The sequence below is a fragment of the Silurus aristotelis genome (genome assembly GCF_946808225.1).
Source record: "Silurus aristotelis genome assembly, chromosome: 19".
Lineage (NCBI taxonomy): Eukaryota > Metazoa > Chordata > Actinopteri > Siluriformes > Siluridae > Silurus > Silurus aristotelis.
The window spans coordinates 7,477,859-7,498,828 of NC_139592.1; the positions used below are offsets into that span (position 1 = coordinate 7,477,859).

The 20,970-nt window shown below is 36.4% G+C and overlaps 1 protein-coding gene across 7 annotated transcripts in view; it reads right to left on the bottom strand.

The window, feature by feature from the left end:
• The window catches only part of phc2a (polyhomeotic homolog 2a), a 43,636-nt gene extending 23,094 nt beyond the window's left edge, over positions 1 to 20,542 (bottom strand). For 2 of the 7 annotated variants that reach the window (XM_083569814.1, XM_083569812.1), the window contains exons 1-4: positions 20,389 to 20,509; positions 4,308 to 4,516; positions 961 to 1,101; positions 257 to 334 (exon numbers count right to left, since the gene is read on the bottom strand). In XM_083569814.1, the coding sequence (XP_083425940.1) occupies positions 257 to 334; positions 961 to 1,101; positions 4,308 to 4,466 (378 nt within the window). In that variant the 5' untranslated portion in view covers positions 4,467 to 4,516; positions 20,389 to 20,509. Of the gene's footprint in view, positions 1 to 256; positions 335 to 960; positions 1,102 to 4,205; positions 4,517 to 20,388 lie in introns of all 7 variants that reach the window. The other 5 variants (XM_083569813.1, XM_083569810.1, XM_083569809.1 and 2 more) reach the window with 4 other exon arrangements.
• Between the last annotated feature and the right edge of the window lie 428 nt (positions 20,543 to 20,970).

The following is a 20,970-nucleotide window of genomic DNA, read 5'->3' on the forward strand; positions in this document are numbered from 1 at the left end:
TATCGTGTGTACAGTTATTGTATATAAACCCAGTTAAATCCATTTCAATTCCAGTTTGTAATACTACACTATGTGGAAAAGTTCAAGTGAGGCAAATACTTATACGAGGCACTAAATCATACACTATGTAGGCTTTGTACAGCTGCAATATATAATTACAGAGCAGTATGCTTAAATGATACTGTTATTGTCATTTGTTCCAGGGAACTGAAGACTTGTTGAATGAGACATCTGTGGCAGAATTTATGATGCTTACAGTGGTCTGAGAGGATAAGGCCTGCTGAGATGCAACTCCGCTCTGACTGCAGTTCCGTCTTCCTGCCACAATGCTGGCCTGAATACGAGCAAGAGAAAGTGGGAAAAAAGCGAGAAAGGGGGTCATAAGTCAACTCAACCCTCATTAATCAACATTAAGAAACCAAACACAAAGTATACGAGCATGGTAGGAAACGGCCTGGCATACTAATTTAAAGATCAAGCTGAAAGTTAAATATTGTAATTATTTAAACACAACTCTTATGAACTTGCAGGAACAAATCTTTGGTTCCTGAACGGACTTCAAGTTTCAAATCCTCACTTAAAAATAGAGATGACCATAACTATCTAAGAATCCTTTAAGATGCCCTTTTGTGTAGAAATATATACTAATATATAAGTAAACTACAGTTAAACAACAATAGACATCATCATCCTCCAACTCAGAATTATCATATAGTGAACACTTTAGACATAAAAGTTTGCAAGCTGCATAAATAATTTTTATATATATATATATATATATATATATATATATATATATATATATATATATATATATATATATATATATAAGCACATTATTATTAGTAGTAAATAATAGATAATAATACAGATTAAGGAGCTGGAATTAGTGTACAGTTTACTATTTATTAAATTGCGTGTGTGTGTTTGTGAGTGAGAGAGAGAGATAGAAAGAGAGACCTGTTGCACTGCAGCTAAACTCAGGTGCTGTTGCTGGAGGGCGGCGGTCTGCAGCATGAGGTGCTGCTGCTGTGCTGCGTACATCTGCTGTAAGTACTGAGCTGCAGTGCTGGGCTGCCTGTGCAGGGCCTGCTGAATCACCTGACAAACACACACACACACACAGAAAGAAATCTTAAATTCGTAAAAATTCTAATAACACCACATACACTACAGTGAGGAAAATAAGTATTTGAACACCCTGCTATTTCGCAAGTTCTCCCACTTAGAAATCATGGAGGGGTCTGAAATTGTCATCGTAGGTGCATGTCCACTGTGAGAGACATAATCTAAAAAAATAATCCAGAAATCACAATATATGATTTTTAAACTATTTATTTGTATGATACAGCTGCAAATAAGTATTTGAACACCTGTCTATCAGCTAGAATTCTGACCATCAAAATGTCCACCGACACTACATTTATTATCCTAAATTAGACGCACCTGTTTGAGGTCGTTAGCTGCATAAAGACACCTGTCCACCCCATACAATCAGTAGGAATCCAACTACTAACATGGAAAAGACCAAAGAGCTGTCTAAAGACACTAGAGACAAAATTGTACACCTCCACAAGGCTGGAAAGGGCTACGGGGAAATTGCCAAGCAGCTTGGTGAAAAAAGGTCCACTGTTGAAAAAATCATTAGAAAATGGAAGAAGCTAAACATGACTGTCAATCTGCCTCGGGCTCCATGCAAGGTCTCACCTCGTGGGGTCTCAATGATTCTAAGGAAGGTGAGAAATCTGCCCAGAACTACACTGGAGGAGCTGGTCAATGACCTGAAAAGAGCTGGGACCACCGTTTCCAAGGTTACTGTTGGTAATACACTCAGACGTCATGGTTTGAAATCATGCATGGCACAGAAGGTTCCCCTGCTTAAACTAGCACATGTCCAGGCACGTCTTAAGTTTGCCAATGACCATTTGGATGATCCAGAGGAGTCATGGGAGAAAGTCATGTGGTCAGATGAGACCAAAATAGAACTTTTGTGTAATAATTCCACTAAACGTGTTTGGAGGAAGAAGAATGATGAGTACCATCCCAAGAACACCATCCCTACTGTGAAGAATGGGGGTGGTAGCATCATGCTTTGGGGGTGTTTTTTTGCACATGGGACAGGGTGACTGCACTGTATTAAGGAGAGGATGACCGGGGCCATGTATTGCAAGATTTTGGGGAACAACCTCCTTCCCTCAGTTACAGCATTAAAGATGGGTCGAGGCTGGGTCTTCAAACATGACAATGACCCGAAGCACAAAGCCAGGATAACCAAGGAGTGGCTCTGTAAGAAGCATATCAAGGTTCTGGCGTGGCCTAGCCAGTCTCCAGACCTAAACCCAATAGAGAATCTTTGGAGGGAACTCCGTGTTTCTCAGCGACAGGCCAGAAACCTGACTGATCTAGAGAAGATCTGTGTGGAGGAGTGGGCCAAAATCCCTGCTGCAGTGTGTGCAAACCTGGTGAAAAACTACAGGAAACGGTTGACCTCTGTAATTGCAAACAAAGGCTACTGTACCAAATATTAACATTGACTTTCTCAGGTGTTCAAATACTTATTTGCAGCTGTATCATACAAATAAATAGTTAAAAAATAATACACTGTGATTTCTGGATTTTTTTTTTTTAGATTATGTCTCTCACAGTGGACATGCACCTACGATGACAATTTCAGACCCCTCCATGATTTCTAAGTGGGAGAACTTTCAAAATAGCAGGGTGTTCAAATACTCATTTTCCTCACTGTATATGGTTTGTACACACATGAAGATAAGATTTGTATGTGCTTTGTGAACATCCCATTTCATCCATTTGCTATTATAATAATATCTGGTAAGATGTTCCTCTAGATTTAGGAAGTGTGGTTGTGGACATTTGTGCTCAATAAAAACTTAGTATTGAGTGCTTAAAAAACTTTTTACTTCTTCAAGTTTTACAGGTGCTACATATTGCATTTTTGTCCTTGATAAGTTTAGGTGTATTAGAACTAAACAGCTTTTTATTTTTAACATGCATGAAATATTTAAGTTGTCTGAAATCAATAATGTCTACATATGTAATTTAAAAATTTGCTTTCATATGACATTACAGCCAACTACAGTTTGCTATACCTAAAGTACTCAATGATGTAATTTGAATTGTTCTTAACGTTTCTAAAATTGTTCATAAATATTACAGTCACTTATTAATTAATTAAAAGTCGTTGTTAGATATAAAATTGTGCAGTACACAAATCCTCATAGTGGGGTCTGAAGGCAAAGCCACATTCACAAGCCATAGGAAATCAACAAGAACCATCCTCATGAAGTCTAATATGCATTATTGTAATTATTTAAAGTAATAGAAAAAAGACAATGATCATAACTTTTCTCCTTTAGCAAAATAATAAAAAAAAACAATACTTTGAATTAAAATGTAAATCAAAAAACTGTATAGAATATTTGATTTACCTTATTATGTGGCAAGTATTTGACTTCTTACATTCTCGTCTTTTATTATTTTTTATTATTATTAATATAATAATAATAATAATAATAATAATAATAATAATAATAATAATAATAATAATTATTATTATTATTTTCTACCCTTTTTTATTTTACTTATATTATAATTTTACTATTCTCATTATTGTAATCTGAATATTATTTGACATATCTTATCATTTGACTCTTGTTAGACCCATTATTTGACTATTATTAATCTTAGATTATTATTTCCTTACATTTTTTACTTGTATTCTGATGTCTGTACACTTATTATAAGTGAATATCTATTTATAATGTGCTTTATAGGTAGATCTAATGAATCGAGTGCTCCATTATTAACACAAACTAATTGAAAAATAATAAAAGACAGTATCTATTAAAAAGTAAGATGTTAATATATAAATCTTCTGTTAAGATGCTCACTTTTACAAAAGAAATGGAAAAACAAAAGTCATTTTGGTTGGGTGCCTGTAGAGGGCAGCAGAGGCACATGACATAAAGTTAGCCAAAGCTTTGTTAATAGATTGCTGGATTATTTATTAAATAATAATTTTTATTTTTTTGCAAGTGCTTAGCTACCCATTTTGATCAAATAAAGGTTCAGAACCATGTTTAAAGCATAAAACAAGTGTAGTATTACTCTATGATGAAATATGATGAGTGTGATTAAACCTTTTACTCATGAGTTTAGATAAAAGTTGTTATAGTGCACACTACCTGTACTGTCTGTCTGTCAGGAATTCCTCCATACACTGACATTTGTGGAAGAGTCTGCTGTCTGCTGCTAGCACTGACATTGACATTGGCACTGACACTAACATTGACACTGGCACCGACACTGGGGCTGATACTGGAGCTGGCACTGGAGCTGATACTGGTCATTCCCAGGGTGTTGCTGTTGGAGCTGGGTGTGATGATGGGGTTGCCGGGAGCAGGAGCACTGGAGCCGGAGCTCACAATGGCCTGGGCCTTCTCCATGGCACACCTTTCTGGGCTCGATCCACGACTACTGCTTCTTTGTCCAACACCTGACACATGCACACACATAAATACAGACAAAAAAGAAACAAAAGCATGAGTCCTTGTACTTGAGCAGCAGCTGAATGAGACAACGATCGTTTTTTAATTAAAACCCAAATTCCTCAAAAAACTCACTTTCTGAACTGTATAAACAGCATGTCCATTCCATTTTACCTTGAATTTAACCTGTCACTGAAGGGAGTTTTTTTCTTAATGTCGCTTCCAGGTAAAAAAAAATTATCTAGTTATCTCAGAACTCAAATTTGAACTGTAGGTGTCAATTTGTTCACTATCAAAATTAATGAATATATGGATTAATATGTTTATTAATCACTTTGTCCTGGTCAGTGGTTAAATCTAGAGCCTATCAAAGGAATTCCGGCATTGAGGCAGAAATATGTCCTGATTGGGATTCCAGGCATAAATGCACACACACAATTACACCTAGAGGCAACATAGCATAGCCAATAAACCATTGTTTTTGGAGGTAACACAAGAATAAATTTAAATCTGAAGTGTTGATCCTGCTTAAACTGGTGACAGGCTCCTACAGTTTATTTTACTTAATTTTCACCAAACAGTCTTGGCAAAACCTTAGCTTATTAGCCGGGCTTTCAACTTAATTCGATGAAGCATACAGATTATAATAAATTCTGTCATTTAAAACAGTAGCCTCTAGAGATGTTGTGGCAGGTGACACGAAAAAACTAGAAATTGCACCCTGGGTTCGTTCCGTCGATGGGTCTTCGTGGACACGGGTTGTTTGATGTTGCAAACACCGGCATGGCTTCCTGATAAATATATCCAACTAGGGTTGCCAACCATTTCGTATAATACGGAATTGTCCCGTATTTAAGACATAAAAGCAGCATTCCATATTAAACCCATACAGAACGCAGTTTGTCCGTATAATCTACATGTAGAGTAAAGAAGTGTATACAGTATAGGCTTAATGTGCAGTTAATGTTTGTGCAAGGTAGCGGTATGTACAGTTGCTGAATGAAAGCGTGAACTTATCAGAGGTGCCAAAAGTACACACATCCTTCGCTTAAGTAGAAGTACAGATACTCATGTTTTAAAAGTACTGACTACGCCTTTTTCACTTGAGTTAATGTAAAGTAGTTTGGGCTCTGATGTACTTATGTAAAAAATAGCTATTACAACTACCTGTTTTAGTGTTACACTGGTAACTGGATCTCACAACATATTGATATTACGGCTGTCAAACTATTAAAATATTTAATGGTGTTTAATCGCATGGTTGTCACGAGTTAACCCACGATTAATCACAACTTAATCGCACATTTTTATCTGTTCTAAATGTACCTTAAATTAATACTTTTTACATTTTTTATAATCTAATCAACATGGGCATGGACACATATGGATGCTTTATGCAAATGTATGTTTATTATTAGTGAAACAAAACTCAACATAGAGCATGAAAACAAAATATTCTGGTAAATGTTTTAAAGTAATTATGGTGTTTTAAAATTACATAAATCATTAGGACACCAAACGGAACCTTTGCTATGTTTCCACACGGACGGTTAATGAGGTGATTCCTGAGACACTGTACCTTTTTTAACTTTCATACAGATTACAATAATTGTTTTCAATGTGAACTTGTTTATTTAAAAGTAGACATTTCAAGCTTTTTTTATTATGTCTGTGAGGCAAGTATTCACTGAGATTCAGGTTGTTTTATTCATGTGTCTGTGAAGAGACATGACAGAGAGGGCAGAGGGCGCACCCTGTCTGTTTTCTTCATTTTACAAAAGCACAGTGCTTTGTTGTTATTATAAGTATAAATAAGTAGATTCTTTACTGATTCGAATGATGTATTGCACTTATCTGTACGATCAAAAAAGATAGAGTCATTTAAGTTTGTTTCAGCGTTATGAGGGGAAAAAATGCCACAAAACACACCGGCGCATTTGTTGCCCCCGGAGGGTTCATTGTGTGCATCATGGAGGATTTTGGTGCTGATTTGAGACTTGCCGCATCATTAAAACAAATGTTAACTGATTTACATTTTTTTCTGATTTTTTTTTTTATCTTAATAAAGAAAGGATGTCGTCCTAACGCATTAATCACGTGTTAATAAAATTTGTGCCGTTAGAATCAATTTGCGTTAACGTGTTAATTTTGACAGCCCTAATTAATATATTAATACAAAACGAATTAAAAATTGTATTACCTAATGAATGTGTCCAGGCTGAACATCTACTATATAGAACACAAGCAGAGAAAAGATGGTGATCAGGAATGATACACCAGTGGTAGATTGAAAAAGCCACACAATGAAAGGAAATTGACTGATAGGCTGAAAACAGCACGCAATGAGAACAAAATATTACAACTAAAGTAACAAGCCTGTTTTGAAAATGTAAGAAGTAGAAAGTACAGATATTTGTTAAAAAATTTAATGAGTAAAAGTAAAAAGTAAAAAATAGTGAAGTACTGATAGAAAATCTACTTAAGTACAGTAACGAAGTATTTATACTTCGTTACTCCCCACATCTGGAACTTATGTATGTACAAGAGATGTGTGTGTGTGTGTGTGTCTGTTTGTGCATGTCTTTGCATGTGTGCTCATGACAGAGAGCTCTCTGTCATTGGGTGTTGCTAGGTTACCTAGATGCTAGCTAAGCTGAAAGCGTGGCCACGGGAGATATTTTAGAAATCTAACAGAGTCTACAGAAATATAAACCAGAATGGGAGACGGAGAACCCATTGCTTGTAGAAGTCCAGGGAAATATGTACATATCGGATTGTAATTTATGTAGGAGAAATTTTTCTGGAAGCCATGCCGGTGTTTGCGATGTCAAATAACACGCCTTCTAGTTTCTAGTTTTTTCATGTCACCTGCCACATCTCCAGAGGCTACTGTTTTAAATGACAGAATTTATTACAAGATGTATTCTTTTGTATATGTACATACAAAACAATAAAATAATTTAATTAATGTGCATTTAGCATATTGTCAACAAAAAGTAACGTAATTTCCGGACTATAAAGCGCACCCATATATAAGCCGCACCCACGGAATTTGACAAAGATTTAAATTTTTAACATAAATAAGCCGCACCTGTCTATAAGCCGCACTAAGGTCTACACTAAAACTTTACACAGGCTTTAACGAAAGACACTAAATGCAATATGCTGCGCTTCTATTAGGAGCATAGTGGTATTTTGGGAATAGCCTGCCACTGCATTTTCCCGGTATTACTGCGTGTGTGTAAGACTGAGGATTATGTCCTTATTATTTTCTGATGCTCATTTCTAAGTTTCTTTGACTAACCCGTAATGTTGTTGCCAAGAAAAATAAAAAAGCACGAGTTTTGGAAACCTGTCTGTGCTTATATGATTTCTGTTGCAACTGGAGTTGAACTCTTCCTTCACCCAGACTCAACGCGCTACAACGGCTTGTATCTAAACAGTAGCCGACCAAGTAAGTCATTGTTCACTGTCTTCCTCCTTCCTTTCACAACTACAGTGGTACCTTGACCTACGAGTGCATTAATGTATGAGTTTTCCGAGGTACGAGCGTCGGGTTTTTTTTGCTTTGTTTTACGCGAGCAAAAAATTGAGGTACGAGCTCGAGACGCCGCTGCTAGATGGCGAAGCAAAGACAGAAAGCGAAGATTGTGACGAAAATTAAGATAAGCAAAGAAAAAAAAGTAAAAATTGTAAGGTTTAGGGATACGTAGTGTACAGGAGTGATAGTAAAAAACGAGTTTTCCCTCCACCTCTTCTTATCGCCTCTACCCCCCCTCCACACACACACACACACCGTCTGTTGTCTGTTGTGAAATCGCTATACAAATAAACTTGACACACACACACACACACACACACACACACCCCACCGGCGTCTCATCTCCAAGGAAAATACACTGAATAAAACCTTATTATATCTTTACATACTCTTTCTATTATGTTTTTATACAAGATTTGTTATTTAGAAATGTATTTTCCAATTTAATAACATTAAACATAAAAACGGGGTGTCATTTTGAGGGTTGGAACAGATTAATGCCATTTTAAGTATTTTCAATATGGAAAACTGATTTGATGTGTGAGCAAATTGAGATACGAGCTCGTCCACGGAACAAATGAAACTCGTAGGTCAAGGTACCACTGGGGAGTTTATCTTTTGTCATCGTTGTGCGCCACCGGTGGAAGTTTTTCTCCCGATGCCGTGCAGCTCAGAACACAGGTAAAGTGCGTTTTTTCGTTTCCGTTTGGAAATTTCATTGGTCTAATGTTATGTCGCTCAGTTTTTTGGCTTGAAGTTTGTGAAACCGGGAAAAACCCAGGAAAAATCCATAAATAAGCCGCTTCGTTGTTTAAGCCACGGGGTTCAAAACTTGGGAAAAAAGTAGCGGCATATAGTCCGAAAAATACGGTATATGCTTTCTGATTTGATTTTGCCTATTTAAATTTTAAATATAAATATTAAAATTAAATAAAAAGGAGTAAAATTGTATTTAATTCAAGCAAAAAAAAAAAAAAAAGTTTTTTTATATAAATACTAAATTGCAAACCCTGAAATGACTAGGTGGTACAGTACAAATATTTTGAGTGTCCCTCAGTAATGTCCCTTATTTTCCTATAAAGAACGAAGTTTGTCTCTTATATTCCTTTGATGAAGTTGCCAACCCTACCCATGGTCCATAATATGCTTAAATGTACTCCCATTTGGATGTGTTATAGCGCTAATTTCAAACATTTAGCAAACATCTTGTAATTATACAAAATGTTCTGTTTACATGTGTTGAACGTGTGCACAATTACCCTGGATAACTATCTTTGCTCTCCCAACTAGTTTGATGGCTTCATTTGACTACACTATTGTTGCTAATCAAACAACAATTTATTATCATTTAGATTAATGAGGACTCTATGTTTCCGGACCTACACTTGGGTGTACACCTACATCCTTCTGAACACTTTTGAGATGAATTGGAACACTGACTCCCCAGGCCTCCTCACCCTATATCAGTCCCTGACTTTACTAATGCCATTGTGGCTGAACAAGCATAAATATCCACAATCACACTCCAGAATCTAGTGTAACATCTTTCCAGAAGAGTACAGGTTATTTGAACAGCAAACAGTGATAAATGTGGAATGTGATATTCAAAACGCAAATACAAATTTTATGGTCAGGTGTCCACAAACTATCCACATACCTGTCTAAAAAGTAAATTTTTTTTCCACTGTCTGGATGTTTAGAAACTGTTTTTCTGCTATGGCACGTGTGTTAAATCTTTAGCTGTTAGCACACAAACTCTGGCTCTCTAGACTGACACCTTTGATGAGGAAACACAAATTCAGGGTAACTTCAAATCAGATGTTCTGCTGTCACCAGAAAGAAATTTTAACTGCAGGAATTATGAGTCTCCACCACCTTGAATCACTAAACTTACACAATGAATGGACAGACAGAATGTGGGACCCTTTTGCTTTAAAATAAATTTAATTGACTCTCCTGAGCAATCTATCAATCTCTGTTCCATTTATGAGCTTTTTTATTAAGACTTTGGGCTGCATCAGGTGCAGCAAATAAAAGAATAATTACTATTTTTATAAAAAAAAAAAATTCATAGAGGATAAGGGGATCTCAGTACTGTACTTGTTTAATTCTTATAAATTTTCTGAACAATATTAGTTTTTTATTAGTTAAGACAATTAAAAGCTTTCAATTTTGCCATTTTGTGGCACTTTTTTTGCCTATAACTGTAAATGTCATATTCAAGCTACGTGGAATTTTTTAATTCCTGAACTTTTTGCTAACCGAACACATGAGGTATGAGGTACCAATATATATATATATATTTTTTTTTTGATAATGGTAGCTTGTGACTTTCTTCAGTGTAACAAAAAAAATTACTGTAATGTTAATGGCTCACAGAACCCTGCAATCTATATCAGTAAACACCTTGTTATTTTGCTTGTCTCTTGTATCATGATGAATACATGCTTATGGTTGGCTAAATCATATCATAGTTTTGCAGACATTTTTGCACCTATGCCAAATCCAAGCTGAATTGTATTGTTCTAATCTGACAACTGAACAGTTAAAGTTCAAGGGTCTTGCTTGAGGACACTTAGCAACTTGGTGGTGCTGGGATTTAAAATTAGAACCTTCCATACCGTACAACAAAGACTAAACCTTAGGTTTACCCATTGGATATCCTACTATTCAATGTTTTTTTTTTGTTCGATTGCATGAACACATTGCCCAATCATTCCAATAAATGCATTGGCCAATCATTCCAATTTTCTGAAAACCAAGAAAGCAACATTTTAAAGGAAACTAAAGCATGTAAACATCCAGCTATTTTTACCTTATATCCTCAAAACCTTTGCAACCCTTTTCATTCAGACAAAATCCCTACACATTTTGTTCTTGACCATTGCTACCATGTTCTTCTTATCAGCCCATACGTCCAGCTTGCCGTCAGTGAAAACTGCATGTACACTAGGGTGATTGTACATGCAAAGGCCTGTGATCACAAGTAAACTCTGATGGGTGCAAATTGGGCCATTCCTTTGCCTCAACTTCTCAGAAGACGCTGTGAGTCAACACGATATGTGGCTCAGTCTTGTCTGAAAGGCAGTCGTGTATACTTTGCTACACTGCTTTGGTATGCATTTAGCATTAGGAAATGTTCTTTACAACAGGAGCATGAAGCAAAGGAGATGACTGCTCCACTGAGAATCAGTCATTCATAACAGTCATTCTGATTTATTTTTTATCAATGTTATATGGTACGGGTTGCTAGAAGTTGCTTTGCTCAGCCAACTAAATGACTTTGCTGTAGAGAAATGAAATATGATACAATATGATACTGAATCAGTATAAACACTGAAATTTTTTCATGGGAGGTAAGTAACAGTAAGACACATGAGTAGAGCATAACTCTCTCAGAAGCCAGACAGCCTGTCTTACATCTCTCTCATTTCTAAACCACAGCTCCTCCCATTACAGAGGAATGAGACCCTGTGTAATCATTATGTAAACACACTTCAAAGACCAGTCTGGTTGCCAAAATGGGGGAAGTTGAGGTGGAGTCAATTATAAGAGAAAACTACAGTTGATTGGTGGGTACACCAGTCCAAGAGGCCCATTTCTTTTAATCACTTACATACCAGCCAAACCAACATCATCACTCTAAATGACCCAAAGAGAATGGATGTCTTCTCATATAAGTCTGTACACCTGTTAGGACATGTCCAGATCCCTCCAAAATCCCCCAAATCAGTGACCTCAGACCTATAGAAACTTTAAAAGCTTTTATATTCAGTTGTCTTATTTAAGTTTATGGGCACAGAAAAGAGAATAATGAGGAGGAACACAGAACTAGTTTAAAATAACAAAAAATAAAAAATAATAAAAAATTTTCAATTAACAGACATGCTGCCTCTCTCTCTCTCTCTCTCTCTCTCTCTCTCTCTGAGCCCATCAGGTCATCAGATTTAATTAATGCCAATTTATTACAGCAATCAAACCTGAAGTGCATTATCAAGTGTATTATTAAGTACATTATCAAGTCTCTTCTTAAGAAAGGACATGCATCTCCTATTCATCTTATTTTCAATCTTTCTCTTTATTATTTTTGGCTGGCTGGCACTGCAAAAAGCACATTATTCCAGTCAATTTGCCCTCTAGCCAGCATTAGTTAATGGTCCACCATTGACATTTATGGCAACTAAATAATGTCTTTATCCTGCACAAAATGATGCTGAAAAAGAGCTGCCACTCACCTGTTCCAGGCGTTTCGAAATAGAATTACTGACACTGACAATGATGATTTCGGCAAAGAGAGTTGGCATATTGTGTTATGTTTTTTTTATGCTAAAACTTGCTTGTATTGTGTATTGTGTCAAGCTATAGGTCCTTAAGAGGGCTTGTGACAGAGATTGAAAATTAGCCAAAACTATATCAAACAGACAACGTTTCCTCAGGGTGGACTGACACCAGACTAACATCCAATCTGTGCCTAACATCCAATCTGTGCCTGCCTGGACAGGCTAAAGCTACATTATCCTTGTTAATACCTAACAGGAGAACTGCTGGTACATAGGTCTCAACATCACCCTGGTTCTCCATAAGCTTTTCCAATGTATGCTGTATGTATATATGTTTTATATCACCTTTTATGATATATACCCCTTGTGTGCCTTATTACACTATTAATAATGTAGCACATCTCTAAAAGTGCTAGGAGCTAAGAATGCTAGGCCAGGAAATCGATGGACCTTTTATTAATAGACCTTCATCACCACCAATTTAAGAGCTTTAGTGCCATAAAAATCAGAAAGTACCAGAATAATTCAACATTTTTCTCTCATAGTAACGAAAAATAAAACAAGGTAAGACAGGGTCAAAGAGGGCACACACATTCACACACTCATTCACTAGTGTCAGTAGTGTCAATGTGCACATCCTAAAAGAGTTTTACATAAAGCCAATGAGGATTCCGACAAAGAAAGAACACAAATGATTTATTTATTTGTATTGAGCTTTACACAACAGACATTGTCTAAAAACAGCTTTACATAGTAAATTACTATTTACACTTGGTTACAAATTACCCACAAGACTATAACGCTATCTATTAGCAGTAAATAGGAAAACATTGAAGAAGACTGATATACAATAATCTGTAAAACATCCCAATGCTGTTCATATTTTTTTTAAGTCACCATTTCAAGTTTGCTGTCATGGAATTCAATCTGTTTTTTCCAGGAAAGAATCAGCTCTCTTGAAATGCAAAAGCGTGTAATGCTTCAGATTTCATGCCCTGGCTCTTGTACAGGCACCCATCTTGGAAAAGGTCTATGAGTGACATGGATAAAACTAATGACATGACAGAAACTAGCATGTGTTCGTCCCCAGCTAGCGACACCCTGCTATCATATTATTAAGTCAATCACCCTTGCATCACATGCTTCCAATCCTAACACTATTAACTGTCACTACTTTCACTAAGTGTGAACAGAGAGAGATGAAGAAGAGTACTATGAGAGAGATGATCTGACATATACACTAGAGATCAATATGGGAATCAAACTAGCAGAAAATACCATACCCCGCAGTTCAGGAGGCATTAAAACAGAGCTCTAGGAGCTTTGAGGTTTTCCATATTAGCCAAAGGACCTTTGTCACATGCTGTTAATTTCAGAACAAGTCTGCTTAAAGTAAGTCAGAGACAACCTGTCATAAATCAGGTGAGGGAGGAGTCAGGAAGGAGAAAGAGAGAGGAAGGCCTGGTCACATGTTAGATGGTGTTTCAGAGTCAGCAGGGTGTCAGTCAGAAACTGGAGTGCAATAACACACCCCAATTACTCACAAATAATGTTCATATCCTCATTCTGCAGGCACTTAAGGAAATACTCCTCCTTTTTATTGTTTTTTTTTCTGGTACACTGTTTTCCCACATGTCGCAGACAAATGCAAAGGTGCCGAAATTAACACACATTTTAAGGACTAATTACAACAACTGGACTAGACTCAAAACTAAACTTTAAACTAAGCCATGGCTACATAGCAACTACTGCTAACTAGAAATCATAATTAACCATCATTATTCCAATTAAAGAAAGTCAGCAAGCACGGTACTAATAAATCTTTTGCTAGGCTGCTTTCCATTTTTTGTTTGCAGCAGTCAATGTAAGACATTTGTCCTCTTTTACCACATTTCTCTCTATTGCTCTCCATCATCGTCCACGTTAGTGCATTCCCTGCTTTGTAGCATCCTGCCAGAGGAAGATTTGTGGCCCTAATTTCCTTAAGATCCACCATAAACCTGCCTGCTTTGTCTGCAGGGGCACTACTGGTTTGAAATATGGCCCCTGCTGTCATGGTCTCGCTGATTGAAAAAAACAGCCGATGGAGTCCGTGATCGTAATGTTGACATACTTGTGCTCAATGTCTGGTGTATAACATAAAAGTTTTTCCATGACCAATGATATGAATACGAAGAACCATATCTCTGGAACATGATGAGGGCCCTATTACAAATGCATTGAGTTCAGCAGAAAATTTAATTTTATAGTGGCTGATTCGAAATTCAAACATTCGTTTCATTGCCCCATTTCAAGGTGACCTTATAGCCATAAAACAGCCGTGAAAACAGTCTGATGGAGAGAAAATTATAAGTAGCCATCTGTGCATCCACTCTTTTCAGAAAGAAGACATTTAAGATTTTTTTTATATAACCGCTCTTATCAAGAGCGTGAATTGCAGGTAGGTGTAATTTCAGATTCATTTGAGAAAGTGCACATTTGCAGGAATTGTTTCTCAAGGACTTATTAACATGTAAATTACTTGTCCACACAGCCAGATCATTTGGGCTTTTACAAACATAAAATGAGATAGGTAGAACACTAACAGTCCAATGATTTTACTTGTTTGAGCTAAACAACCATAAATTCCTTTCATATTGTTTTTTTTTTTTTTAAGTGTATGGATTTGAAGCACAAAATGAGCTCAAAACAACAATGCTCAGTTTCCTCTATCCAACTGAATACCAGTAACTAGTAGCCAAAAACTCCCTTATATTTGTATCCTGATATAATGTATTCTCAAAAACATTTGACCACATTTTAAAGGGGTCCTGTTACCCTATTTTTCATTATTCTTCATTACCCTAGCATTTTAATAGTATTATTTTTTAATGAATGTAATCAAATTAATGTTTATTATTGATTATTGCTCCATGTGAAACCAATTGAGGACCAAATTAGTGCTAATCATAACAGTTTTGAATTCGCCAATGTAACTGGTCAGAAGCTGTTTATCGATTCTCTATACAGCGGCTCAGAAAATTGTGCCAGTTGTATGGATATAAATCTCAGGTTTTTCATATATTAATGTGCTTTCTAATACATCAAAACCTTTTAAATATTATTGTGATCTCTAATTAGCAGGAGCTTGTATTTAAGAATAAAATAAAATGGACCTGACATCTTTTATCGAAATAAAATTTGTAATTGTTGGTATATTGTTGTGGTGTGGAGGAAATAAAACATGTCAGGATGTGGTGTTAATGATTTGCCGTTAATAGCATGCCTTGTTGTGTATTATTCCTTACTTATCATTTCAAATCAACATAAAACATGACTGTATTCATTTAAAATATAAATATTCAATCAAAAATCAATAAAACAGCACTCATTTGGTAAAAGCAGCTCATTGAAATCGAAATGCCTTAGAGCTTGCTGACAGCATTTATTGAACACCCAAAAGCTAAAGATGAGCATGGTGTGCCTGTATGAAACCCTGTGCACTATAAAACTACTAGAAAGAAAGAAACTCTGTGAACAGCTGCCTTTGTATCAGCGATTCAGAAATCCAGCATGGGCTGTCTGGCCACATGCCTCTATCGGTATCTCTCTCGCTCTCTCTCAAACACACACTCACTAGTCGTAAAACTGTTGCTTGACTGAGAGAGAAATCAGAGACACACGCACCTCAGGGGAGGTGCTACTTACAAAGGGCCCCAAGCCAGCCAGGCCATGACTTATGGTTGGGAAAATGTTTATATGGCACAGGTGTAAAGACGTATGATGCTATGATGCGTTTAGAGAGCAGTCTAAAGAAACATATATTTCTAAGAGAAAAAATAATTAGATAAAACACGTTCATGAAGTACATCATGACCATAGCAACATTGATTAACTAAATGGGAGCAGTTCTGGCAAGACAAATATTGACTCCTGTGCAGTTTGCCAAAAACTTGCATCTCAGGTCAAACAGAGACCTGTTTCAGACCACTCAAGCATGAAGTGACAGAGGCACCTCTAAACAAGCACAGGAATGAGCAGTTGACAGACTATCCATCAATCCTGAAAAGCAAAGTCATTGTCACTGAACAGCAAGACGAGATTCTAGACTCAACACTGAAGTCTATTAAGTAGGATTTTGCCATTGTAGCCCAGTTCATATTCAAACTAACACAGCGTAATATGCACAAATTTCTGCAGCAAAGAGTGTTAACAAAATGGGACTAATTTCCCCAAATGATCATGTTTAATAATGATCTTTATGCTGCAGTGATTTTCAAGAATCATGATTTTTAAAGTGGATGACCACATGCAGTGTACAGGAATCAGCCCAGTCTAATCTAATGCATTTTGGGCAATGATCATGATATAAATTAAGAGGACACAGTTTGTACATCTATATGTTGTTAATAGAACTCAATATGTCTTGCAGTCCATTACTATCATGCTTATGACATTTTGCAAACCTTTTTGCAAAGAACATGGGAGGCTTGCAAAGAATGTTAGCTTTTTATAAAAATGTCCTTATACATAAATATCCTTAATTTGAGAAAAAACACTATGCTTTCTTAATTGTAATCATTTTGAGTAACTGCTCTATGCTGAATTTAGAGTATATCCCAGGAACCCTGGGTGTGTGGCAGGAATACACCCTGGATGGGGCAGCAATCCATCACCCTGAATGAAACTTACATTGACATATGGATAAAATGTAAACCTCACCGGCAAAAATATGCAAAAGATTGAAATAGGAAATTCAACCATTCGTAAGAACAATTGTTCACTTGCATATCAATAAACCGAATCTGTTTGACACAGGTTAAAGTATGGTTCAGAAATGTTTACTTTTTATATTTCTACATCTTCTAAATGAATATTATTGGTTGTCTCTCAGGATTTGAGATAGCGACAGAGAGAAAGACATGCATATGTGCATGTTCAATTTCATATAACAGTTCCTGATTTTGCTTGTCAAAATTTTGAATAGTTAAAAGAATAGTTGGGTGCAAGTACAAGTACATACTTGTAGGACTGAGACACATAAAACAGCCCAGAGAACATTCCTTTGGGGTCAAATGTGAAACTGCTGGAAGAGAAGATGGGCTATAGAGAGCATAGCAAATATACTACCTGCTGACAAATGACTTATTTGGACAGGCATAATGAGAGAATGAGTGATACAGTAAGCTGCAATGAGTTTGTCCTCATGGCTGTACCTTGTCAGGGAGAAGATCAGGAGAATGTCCACAAGTGCAGAGTTTAAGATTTGTTGGTTGGACCTTCTGGAGCAGCTTGATTTCCATGATTTAAATAAATAAATGAAGGGCACATTTTGCAGTCCAGAGATGCACTGCTCATTTGTATGTTTCTCACTATGTCTGGACTCTTAAAACTAAATTTCGTTGACACCTGATCATCACACATATACTGCATGTGGACCTTCCCCAAACTATTCCACAAATATTGAAGCACACACATGTATAGAATGTCTTTGTGTTGTGAAAATTACGATTTCCTGTCATAGAAACCAAGTGGTTTAAATCTGCTCAAGCATGACAATACCCGTGTGCACAAAGTAAGCTCCATGAAGACATGGTTTGGATTGAAAGAACCCTGTAGTACATGAATTCAAATCTAAATAAGATCTAGTGGATGAACTGGAACACTGACTGCACCCCAACCTTATTAGTGTGCTAAAAAACCCTCATAGCCAGGCTCCAAAATCTGGAAAAAGAAAGCCAGTAGAGGTTATTAAAAGTGTTAAGAGGGAGTAAATCTGGAATAGGAGGTTTAACAAGCACATATGGGTCAGGTGATCCACAAAAGTATACTCTATACTCTATGAATATATGGATATAGTAGATAAGTGAATGGAATCATGTGGAGTGCCCTCTGGGATCTCTGGTTTCCATATAACTCCCAAAATATGCTAGATGTTAGATTGGCTTGTCTAATTTAAATTCTTGTTTGTAAATATGTGTTCATACTGCCCCATGAGGAACTGTCATCCCATCAAGGGTGTATTCCAGCCTTATATGTAATGTTTCAAAGACTGGCTTCAGATACACATGGTTCAGGATATCATTTACTGAAATGACTGAAATGAATGAATGTAAATGTTAATTTAGTGTAGTTTGCTGTACAGTATTAACAAGAATTGCAAGTATATTAAAACCCATTTGATGTTAAAATCGGTTGTTACAATAATTTTATGTGGTTTTTTTATTTGATTTTACACAAATTGAAACAAGGCCTTTAGCAGCATCTAAATAATACAGGTAGGTCCACAGTTTTCACACTGAGATTTTTTTTTTAAATCTTATCTGTTCCACAGGTGGAATGTTTAGTATCGTATTCATGCATTTGATTAATTTTATATTTATTTTAAAACCATAAAAACCCAAATAAATATTAAATCTATATCACAAACATGCATTGCCATGTAAACTATAAAACTCTCCACATGTACTGAGCATAAATGAATGGCATGCTCACTCTTATAGCTACTACTTTGTGTAAATGTATTACGCTTCACATTAAGGTTATTATTTAACATGTTAGTTAACACGCATCAATATAATACTTATTTTTATACACCATAAACATCAGTATATTTATCAGCTATTTACATTCAAAAAGGTGGCATAATTTGTATTTTTTTTGCTAAGCACTGTGGAAGTTATTTTTATTTCATTAACATTCATTCACTCAAATGTCAATTCACACGTGTTATTTTGCTTTGTCATCTTACCTATATTTCTTTGTTTTTTAATACAGTTTTCTAAGTAAACCAGTATTCTACATTTAAATATTGCAATATATTTGACAAAAAAAGCTGTTGCTGTACTTCAGTAGCAGTGTAAACTGGAAGGGGCAAATCCTTTACTGGACTAGTTTTAAATAGCCATTGAGCTGTTTTTATCACACAAACTCAGTCACCCCAGTTGTAATTAAATCCTTCAGTGTCATATATATTAAAATTGGTATTAGACAAATTTCTACAACATAGTGATCTCACCACAACTGTAGATTAAGTTTCTACGTCTGCTTTCCTGCCCATTAGCTGTGTAAATCAACAATTTAAAAGGTACCTGTGTTTCCTCTAATGATTGTTATCACTGTAGAGATGCAAAGATGCAAAATACATCATGTCCTTCAACCCTGGTCTGCACTGATGTGTAGGTGACTAATTTTACATATTTGAATACAAACCTTATGCAAAGTAAAAATGCAGACAGGTTTGGGATTTGCTTGGAATACGAATATCACTAAGGTCAGCTCCAAATACAATGGAATATCCTCACCACCAAGAGTTATGGAATTCATGAGATGATGTAGACAGACGAAAGAACGCACACAAGTGCAAGGCGAGTGTGGCTCAGGTCTGGGATTTTGTTTACAAAGGAGGGGGGTCAAACCAAAGTGTGAGGAGAGGGTGCAGATGGTCATGTTATTTGAGATGCAGTGTGGTTAAACACGTCATATCAGCACCCCACAGGTCAATAGTGGAACACTCTTCCGGTGTTCAATGCACAATCTCCTCTTGGGGATTAAGTAGTGTCTAGAAATGTTTTTAATGGTATAGTTTCTCAAGTGAAAAAAAAAAAGTTGAATAGTTTAAACACCCCTGGTTTTCTGTCACACTGATTGTCTCAGGAATTCATTTATAGAAACTCTGAGCACTACAATCTGTGCATATGTTTGGGTGCTGTAAATCCCAGCCAGATCATTCAGTCTATCTAGTAACTGCTTGTCCACTGCAGAAATTCACAGCAGTAAAGTATATGGTGGAATCCAACTGAACAAAGTCATGTTGAATCAGAAAACAAGCAGAGAAGGACATTACTCTTATACATACACTCTAAACACTGACTGATACTCTATCTATAATCTCTCTCTTTATCTATAATCTCCAAAAACAATCTCTGTCTCTCTCTCACACACATGCACACACACACACACACACACACACACATATATATCTAGGCAGAGGTAAGGAGGATTTTCACCCTAGCAGCATATTCAAGCATTCAAAGGCAATATGCAAAGTGCAGAAGACAACGAATCCTCTTGTCCATACCTTCCACATTAACTTTGTCCTCTCCTCTTGCTTCAGTGTCTCGTTCCTTCCCTGATATCCTACACCATTTCTGAGTGCGGTTCTGTCCAACAGGACAGACTACACCAAGCAGTGAGGAGGAGCTCAGGAGGAGGGAAAAAATTCAGCATGAATTAGCATTCCAAAAGCAAGCATGTGACTTTTGTCTCTCCAATCACATGGCAGCATGTCACTCTGGACTATCCCCTGCTCTACTCCCACCCCTCTTTCTCAACTCTCTTGTTCTCTTCAGGAGAATAGCTGTAACAGAATTGTAAGACATCTGAGGTGTACGTTGTTGTATAAGAAACAATGTATTTTCCGTTCACATTTAGCAAACAGCAAGATTATTCTCAACTCAATAGTTAGAAATTGTGAAGACCAGAAAATTTGGACTTATAACATTTGAGACTTATTTATTAATTTGTAATAACTGCTTTATTATGACTTGGATCAGAAATGTGCATCCAAGGAACATGATGAATAGGGACGGGCAGTCCGTGGCAGGACACACACACACACACACACACACACACACACACACACACACACACACACACACAC